At 42.9% G+C, this 8,835-nt stretch overlaps 2 protein-coding genes across 2 annotated transcripts; both read left to right on the top strand.

Moving 5' to 3' along the window:
* Positions 1–979: 979 nt before the first annotated feature.
* On the top strand, positions 980–6,925 carry LOC127293158 (protein POLLEN DEFECTIVE IN GUIDANCE 1). The gene is made up of 11 exons (XM_051322727.2): positions 980–1,685; positions 2,248–2,399; positions 2,822–2,925; positions 3,921–4,009; positions 4,097–4,170; positions 4,245–4,395; positions 4,685–4,852; positions 5,360–5,457; positions 5,546–5,668; positions 6,202–6,270; positions 6,366–6,925. Exons 1-11 carry the CDS (start codon positions 1,136–1,138, stop codon positions 6,564–6,566), a joined length of 1,779 nt encoding a protein of 592 aa, XP_051178687.1. The 5' UTR covers positions 980–1,135; the 3' UTR covers positions 6,567–6,925.
* A 68-nt stretch (positions 6,926–6,993) lies between these two features.
* LOC127293160 (uncharacterized) lies at positions 6,994–8,633 on the top strand. Its single transcript, XM_051322728.1, has 2 exons — positions 6,994–8,093; positions 8,212–8,633. The coding sequence occupies exons 1-2, from the start codon at positions 6,994–6,996 to the stop codon at positions 8,480–8,482; spliced, it is 1,371 nt and encodes a 456-aa protein (XP_051178688.1). The 3' UTR covers positions 8,483–8,633.
* The last annotated feature ends 202 nt before the right edge of the window (positions 8,634–8,835 follow it).

Raw genomic sequence — 8,835 nt, 5'->3', positions numbered from 1 at the left:
ACTAACATGGAACATAAGAAATTATAGATACGTTGGAGACGTATCAAGAAACTCCGATGAACTCCTGCAGCTTCGATTTTCCACAGCACAGATCGAGAGCCGGTCCGGATCCTCTCATCCACGGCGTTACCATCATCACGATGGCCACAAAACGAAGAAAAGAAGGCCCATAGCAGCTGATCTGGGCTACACACATCGGGAGATTGAGATCTTGGCGTCCACTCCTTCCCAACCACCGTGAAAAGGTATGGATCATCCAATCGATTTTATTGCAGCAAGAAGAGGAGGGATTGATGGAGCAAGAACAACCGAAGCAAATCCTTGCCATGGATATGGCCAAAAGGTGCCGGCATAAGTCCCACCACCACCCTCTCCCCAACCATCTGCCTTGTCACTGAGCAACCATGCAAGAATCATGGAGGATAAAGCTTGAGTGGATCTAGATCCGACCGCCTTGTTATTCGTCGGGGAGAGATGAACTAAAAGCAAACCTACTACTAAGAGATAAGAGAAGCTAGACCCCCCTCCCACTCATCGCCGGCCACCATGGCCACCGGCGACAAGGGAGAGAGTGGCCGACGAGAGGCTAAGAGAGGAAGAGCTCAGTCAGAGCACATCTCCACGCGGATATTCTCGAGAGAGGTAACTGGTCGGGTTAGGTCCAATGTCTCCTTTTGGCATTCCAAAGTGATACTATATGGTAATGCAAAATCATTTATATCCTAAATGCGAAACAGAAGAATATTCATTCTATGATAATCATAGTAGCTGACGTGGCACAGATGCTGACATGCCAGTCGACGTGTTACCACCGATTTAACATGAAGTGTGTCCCACGCCACGTAGCAAGGAAAAAGCGCATTCCGTTGTTCCTCGGATGCCACGCGACCTGCTTCCATTCGTTCCATCCACGTCACCGCCATCTCATCTCACAGAAAATATCGAAAAACATAAGAGGGGGATTAAAATCACACATTAAAACGAGAGAAAAATAATAATCTCCAGTGCTGCGTCCGTTAATCCTCCTCCTCCGCCTCCGCCTCCCCTCCGCTCCGCTCCTCGCCGCCGTCCGGCGGCAAGGCCCACGCCTAGGGTTCACGTCGGGGTAACCCCGCCGCCTCGCCCAGCACCGCCCATGTCACTCGGATCCGGCGGCCGAAAGCTCTCATTCGAGCTCCTCTCCAGCGACCTCACCGCCGACGACGTCGACGACACATCCCCGCGCTCCCTCCCGGAGACCTCCTCCGATGGCCGCCGCCGCCGCAGGAGGCGCTCCAAGCGCAAGCACGGGTTCCAGAGCCCCCCGATCGTGGAGGAGGAGCCGCGCGTGGACGGGAGCGCCGCCGCGGCCTTCAGGGTAACGGATCTGAGGTCCGTGGTGGAGAAGGTGTGCCAGAGCTCGGACGCGGAGGGGTCCGCGGCGAGCTGCGTGACCCGCGTTGGGGTGGAGCTGAGGCAGAGGAGCGTGGCCGCGAATGGGAGGTTGTCGGCGGCGGCGTCCGGGGACGACGCGGCCAGCAGCTGCGGAAGCAGCACGCGGGAGAGCGTCGCCGCTGCCGTGGCGGCGGCAGATGTGATCGACGCGGCTCGGCGACCTGAGGCCAACGGTGTTCTGAAGAAACTGGAGAAGGATGAGTCGCTGGACTGGGAGAAGTTCATCAAGGAGAATAGCAACATTCTTGGAGGTATGTAGATCTCTCTCTTTGTGTGGATTTCAGCACACATTGTTACTTTCTTGTACATCTCTTCCATTGTGATGTTGTTTCTCCGGTGCTGAAGAGGGGACTCATATCGAACAAGAGATTGTTCACAGCTGAATTTCGTATCGCCATAATCTGCGGACATTGTGGTGTAAAAAAGCCTGCAGATAAACGTGTCATAAACCATTTAATTGCTGATAGTGTTTTGAAGTAAGAACATAATGGCACACTGATTTTCGACGAGCTTGCAAGCAAAACTTCAGCAATGTGACAAACCGGTCAAAACAGTAACTATATCAAGCTGAATCTAATAATTTAAACCAGCATGGTAGTCTGTTCATGTTCTGTGTTCTATAAGGGAAACCTCCATGAAATGTTATTACCAGTATGTTGATTTGCATTTCTTTTTAAGTGTCTAGCTCCTAACCAATATTGCGTTGCAGTGGAGGTACATGGAAACAACTTTTGCATATAATCTGATTTCGTATTGCATATTGAATTATTCCAATATATGCCTTTACACCTAACCTAGTTTCAATAACTGCAGAAGTCGAGCGCCGTGATAATTCACCATTCAGATATTTCATCGGAGAGTTGTATAGCGGCAATTCACTTAGAAGTACAATTGCAGTGGGTAATGATAAGAAACGACAGAGGGTCTACAACACTATGTTTCATGTGCCTTGGAGATGTGAACGGGTATATATTCTGCACTTGAAAATATGCTCCCTTCTTTGTGTCCTATATATTAGAATATTTGGAATTTTAGGGTTATCCTATCTATTGGAATTTTAGTGCCATCCAAGTTTGCCAACATCGATGGAAATGAATCCATTATGCATCTTGTTGTAGTATTTCTGAAACCATGTCATTACCGCATATTTTAACTGAAAGTGAATATGGGTTAATTCAGATGCTTGTAAGATATGGATAGATACAAATGATGTAATTTTGGCAATACTTAAATAAATTAACAAAATAATGGTTTTGATCATTCCTTAAAAAATTCCTTAATTTTTTTATTACCGTGTGTTATAGAGCTAAATGTTTAGTTTAGTAATTTATGGATGTACCATTTTCTGTAATAATGGGGAGAGGTTTGATTGTGATCAATGCTGCAGTTAATTGTCGCAGGATTCTTTGTCTGCTTGGATTCCTTTCTGTCTTTGCTCACCATTATGCCTGCAAGAATTGTGATGACAGTTTGGCGGGTGCTGAAAACCAGGTGGGTTGCTGTAAACCAGATGATTTACATATAGATTTTGTACATAAAATTAAATCTTGGCACACATTGTAATATATGGCTGCAAATTAAAATATGTTTTATCATATCTTATTTTAGGATTTCGTTGTTTAAAAGGATACCATTCATTCTTCTTATTAGCAACTGAATCCAGAGCTAGTTTCTAGTTTATGGTCTATTTTGGAAGCCTCTGCTTAAACTTAAAGCTACCGCAAGTTCAAAGCAATGAGACATCCCTATGGGCCTTCTCGGATAAGCTTAATCCCTTTTGCACGCAAAACATTAACTCTGTGATTAAGCTTTTATAAGAAATTGGCTAGCTTTTATGTGATGTTAAGCGCTTCCAGAGCGGGCCTCAGAACGTTTTGGGATTTACATGATTATGTTTGGTTGATCATATATATTATAGTTGACATGTTCTCAGGCTCAAAGTGCGATTACAATTGCACCAAACATAAAATAAAAGGTGCCCCTCATTAGCTTTCTGATTTAAACCCAGAGCTGTGAACAGTTATTCTGCCCATGTTGCTGACCTTCATATAATAAAATGATGATACGGAGTACCTTTTTTATCTAAAAATAATATGTTGGTCCACAAAAGTGAATATTTTAGTCCACAGTTTTGATTCTTTCTGTATAAAGTATGATACCTTGCTAGTATTCCAGTTAAATGTCTACTTATATAATAGCTATCATCTGTTACCAGTATTTGTCTAGTTGGTGGGCAATCCTTTTTTTTATCCTACATTTATTATAGCCATGAGCCAGGACTATACCAGCAGGACAAATACTGGTGAATTGTTTACTGTTCATGATGCCACAGTCTGCTAGACTAAGTGCTTGTAGCGTTAAGTGATTCTTCTTCCCTGTACTTGTATTTGTCATCACATTGTAAACACCACACCTTCCCAGTTTAAGCTCTTGTTTTTGGCATCATAGAGTCATGTACTTATATTTATCTAATGTGTTTGTGACAGGCAGTTTCTACGGCCGAATGCTGCTGATTTATCAGATTATGGATGTTTTATAGTTCTAGCCCTAGGAGTTGCTTCTTTGCAGATGATAGGTTTGTTATTTTCCCTCTGGCTTTTCTGAACTAAAAGAATATTCTACACACGTTTGTTAATCCTTCAACACTTTGTTTTTGTGTCAGATATTAGTTTGATTTATCATGTCATTCGTGGCCAGGGCACGATCAAACTTTATGTGGTATACAACGTACTAGAGGTGATGGAAGTGTTTATTTGAAATGTATGTACATTTTTTGGTAAGCGGACTTAACCATTCCCCCTTGTTTTTAGATATTTGACAAGCTCTGTCAATCATTTGGTGAGGATGTGTTGCAAGTTTTGTTCAACTCAGCTGAGGGACTGTCAACATGTTCAACTGATAATGCGACATTTGAACTGATGCGGTTCCTTTTGGACGAGGCTATTGCTGTCGTTGCATTTGATATCCTTTGCTGCTAGTTATGCTATTTTATATGTATATGTTCCTTGGGGTAATTTATTTGGGTTATATAATTCCTTGATGTTGGAATTCCTCTATTCATAGTTATGTTATGTAGCTTTTACTGGTATGCAGTATCCAACTCATTACCAGCCCAGAGTACAGATATAGTAGTCACTGTATAACATTTTTAGTGGAATCACAGTTTTATTTAACATCAGTATGTCCAATTTTCAGTTGCTTCTTTATTTTTTGGTATAATCTATATTTAGTTTCCTTAACAAGTTATTACTTGTGCATTCATTTGTCCTGTTAGCGCAAGCTATCACCCTGTCAACATGTATTATTGCCCATAACAATGCACTGTTGGCTCTTTTGGTGTCCAACAATTTTGCCGAGATCAAGAGCAATGTATTTAAGCGGGTTAGCAAAGAGAACCTTCACAATCTGGTCTACTATGGTGAGTGTGCTTATGAATTATGATTGTCCCATTTCCAGATTCTAGTTCTAGAATAAGATGCTGATGGATTACTGTATTTACTATATTTCCACCATCTGGATGATCCTTTTGAATTCACTGTTTCTGCATTGCATGCATTTGTCAATATTTGTCAATGCTTACTGTTGCTATTAAGCTACTTTAGTGTTCAGCATTTTCAGCTCTTAGGTAGGATGAATAGTGCTAAGTTGGACTCTCCAGATAAATTGTCTGCATGTATCTGTTTAGATTAAGTGAACATGACATATTTGATGTGCATTATTTTCTAGAAGCAAATCGTGGGTCATCTTGTAAGTTCAATGTTTGAAGCTTTGGTTTCAAGCACTTCATTGGTTGCAAAATAACTGCTATGTTTTATGTTATACTCCACTGGTGGTTAATTAGTGCTGTGCTCTATATTTAGCATGCCCCTGTTTTTTTTTTTTTCATTTTTACAATGCTTAATTCTTGAGATTTGCTGGTTTGCAGACATCATTGAGAGATTTCACATCACAGCGTTTCTGCTGTTTGTACTAGCTCAAAATATTTTGGAAGCAGAGGGACCATGGTTTGACAGTTTTCTTATCGTAAGTTCAATTTTTCTATATATTTTAGTCGTAGTCAGAGACTTCTATGGTTTCAGAAAAATAATATTACTTCCTTTTGTCACTGCAGAATGCCTCCTTGGTATTTATGTGTGAAGTACTTATTGATGCTATCAAGCATTCATTCCTTGCAAAATTTAATGAGATAAAGCCGGTTGCTTATTCAGAGTTTCTGGAAGACCTATCCAAGCAGGTATGTGCTGACAGATAACTTAACCAGCTGCTTGTGTATTTTGATTCGAATATTTTGCTGGCTACATATCCTATGCCCCTTTGATATTTGGATAGATAAATAAGCAATGACTTTTGGAGTTATTTCTTAGTTTAAAAATGTTTAGATACATTCATGCACACAGAACATTGTTAATTTGATTCCTGCGGATAGATAAATAAGCAATGACTGTTGTTGTTTTAAAGTGCTGCTTCATTGTGTTTGTAATTTTCTGTCGTTGATTCCATGGCATGTATGACTGCTTTTCTCCTGCAGAATTATTTAGGAAATTCCAGCTATACCATATATTGATAAATAATTGTAATTGCATGCAATGAATAATTGTTTTCAGTATATTTTTTCTTGTGATACGCCACAGTATTATTTTCCTGATTCTGCTTTGCTGTGCATATCAAAACTTTGTGATATTGCTGGTTCATTTGCCTAGAAGTTGAAACGTTTCCATCTTAATGTTGTTGCTAATACCTGTATTGCTGAAAAAAATATCTGCACAGATTTTGAATGAGCAAACTGATGACCGTCAGAAGGATCTAACATTCATCCCCCTTGCCCCTGCTTGTGTGGTAAGTGAACACGTGAAATGTCCATCCTCTTCTACTTTTCCGTTTGTGTTTACATATTTTACTAACAAGCAAGGTATTCGTTGGTGTTTCTTTAGGTAATTCGTGTATTAACTCCAGTGTATGCCACCCTCCTTCCCTCTGGCCCATTTATCTGGAGAATATTCTGGATTTTGCTCTGGTCAGTTCTGACCTATTTTATACTCGCCATCTTCAAGATACTAGTGGGATTGGTATTACGCTGCCTCGCGACTTGGTATATAAATCTACGTCTGACAAGAAAACAACATGTGGATTAAGATGCCATCCTTGAGAAGCCTATTTGCTGTGGTGCGTGAAGTACAGCACCCACCGCATCAGCCATGAGTCTACATGCCCATACTAAGAATTATTGATAGTTTAGTAGTGCACAGAGGAATATCTACAGAGGGGTATCACAAATATCTTCTTTTCCACAAACGTCTCATTGATTCAAGGAACTGAGTATAGTCCAGTTTTGCTGTGTTTATAGTTTCTTTCTCACATCCCTCTGTGGATTGTTCATAGTTTCATCCCAAAGTTATCTGCCTCAACCTAGTTAAAGCCTTGCGGATCTGTCAAGTTAGACATATTTGTACATTTTCTCTGAGAATAAAATATGGCAATTTTGTCCGCATCAGCTTTCAAATCTTAATTTTTGTGTCAAAGAATGAGTCCGTTTTGCTCGTGTTCTTTTTGCAACTGTGTATGAGTATCTGTCGTTATGTGCTGTTGACCGACCTGAGCTGGAGACGGGTTGAGTTTTACAAGAGGACGCTCATGACCCAATCCCGGATTTCTTTTTCTGACAAACCCGAGTCGGAGACAGACTTGAGTTTTACAAAACGACGCTCATACCGGGCCCGATATATCAAAACGAAAGCTAGGTTAGGGGTCCAAAACTATACACGAGTGGAGATGAACGGTGAGCTGCTCAAGCCAAAACCTTTGGCGCCAGAGGAGGTGTACAGGGACTGTTCCGAGGAGGCCGATGGAGATACTGCTGCTGGTGACTACGGCAAGGAGCTTGCTGAACAGCAGGATCTGGCGTGCATCCTGCCCGACGACGTGCTAGCCGACGTCCTCTGCCGCCTCTCGCCGTGCTGGCTTGCCGCGTCCTGCTGTGTCTGCAGGGACTGGTGCGCCGCCATCGACACCTGCCGGCTGCTGCGTGTGGACCTGCTCCCCCTCTCCTTCCGCGGCATCTTTCTCCACTTAGACGAACAGATGTTACCGGATTTTTTTGCTCGCTCCTCCGCCTCAACGGAGGCCTTGGACTTCCTTCCTGACCCTAACACCTACATGGAGGTCTCTAACCGCGGCTACCATCAAACTTGGCGGGACTGTCATATTCAGGATCACTGCAATGGCCTCCTCTTGCTCAGCAGACACGTGGTTAACCCAGCCACACGGCACTGCTACCTTCTGCCGCCATGCCCGCCGGCGCCCAGGCTCGTCAGGCATATGGCTGGCCACGTCAATGCATCATTCAACACCTACCTAGTATATGATCCCATGGTGTCACCGCACTACGAAGTGTTCATGATCCCCCGCCGGTTTTCCGTCGGCCTTGTGGAGGAGCTTGATGATTTTGACCCCTTAGTGAAAGAATGTAGGTGGGCATCCTCTCCATGCATCTTCCGTGTCTTCTCTTCAGAGACGGGTACATGGGAGAAGAGGTCCTTTGTTCGAGAAGGGCGTGTTCAAGGCACCAACGTCAAGCAGTTCAGGTCGTTACGCTGGCGAGAACGTGCTGTCTATTGGCGAGGAGCACTTTACCTTCAGCGCGAAGCTAATTTCGTTGTAAGGTATGTTGTGTATCCACTCCACTTGGTTATTTCATTTTTTTTTTCATGTGTCGTCCCTTAGTGAAAAGGACTACTTTTCTTTTCTGTGAGCTCTTATGTTTATGCTTCAATTTCGCAGAATATCACTATCAACCCACAAATACTGCGTAATTAAACCACCCGTGGATATGGGACTGAGCCTACGTACAACTCGTTATCTAGAGAAGTCAGAACAAGGGGTGTACTTTGCAGCACTTGATAACTATCATCTTCGGGTTTGGGTCCTCAAGGAATCATCTGGTCAAAGGGAGTGGATGTTAAAGTATGATAACGACCTTCAGGCTGCCCTAGCACCTCACCACGGCCAACAAGTTCACAGGCCCTGGGACCTGGGTGTTGAAAGATGTTAAGTACAACTTGTCTTGTTCTCATCCCCCAGACTACAAGAAGAAAGATACACTTGAAGAGGAGTTTGAATGGAACTCCGATAGTGATAATGTTGATGGTCAAGCCAAGAATGAAGGGAATGATAAAGCAACAATTAAACAGAAGCTTCAACAACGTGCTTACAATGATTATGCTAGCGAGAACAGAGACACTGTTGAAGACTTTCACTCGCATGACGATGACCGGCAGATTTTTTTTCGTACACCAAAAATTATAATGCTCGGATTTCACCCATACAGAGAGATTGTCTTCCTGATCAGTGAATCTACGGGGAAGGGACTGGCCTATCATTTGAGTACCTCAAAGGTCGAAGGCA

Source organism: Lolium perenne, chromosome 4, assembly GCF_019359855.2.
Source record: "Lolium perenne isolate Kyuss_39 chromosome 4, Kyuss_2.0, whole genome shotgun sequence".
Classification (NCBI taxonomy): Eukaryota; Viridiplantae; Streptophyta; class Magnoliopsida; order Poales; family Poaceae; genus Lolium; species Lolium perenne.
The sequence above is the reverse complement of the archived record's forward strand: the minus strand, read 5'-3'. Positions and strand labels throughout refer to the sequence as shown.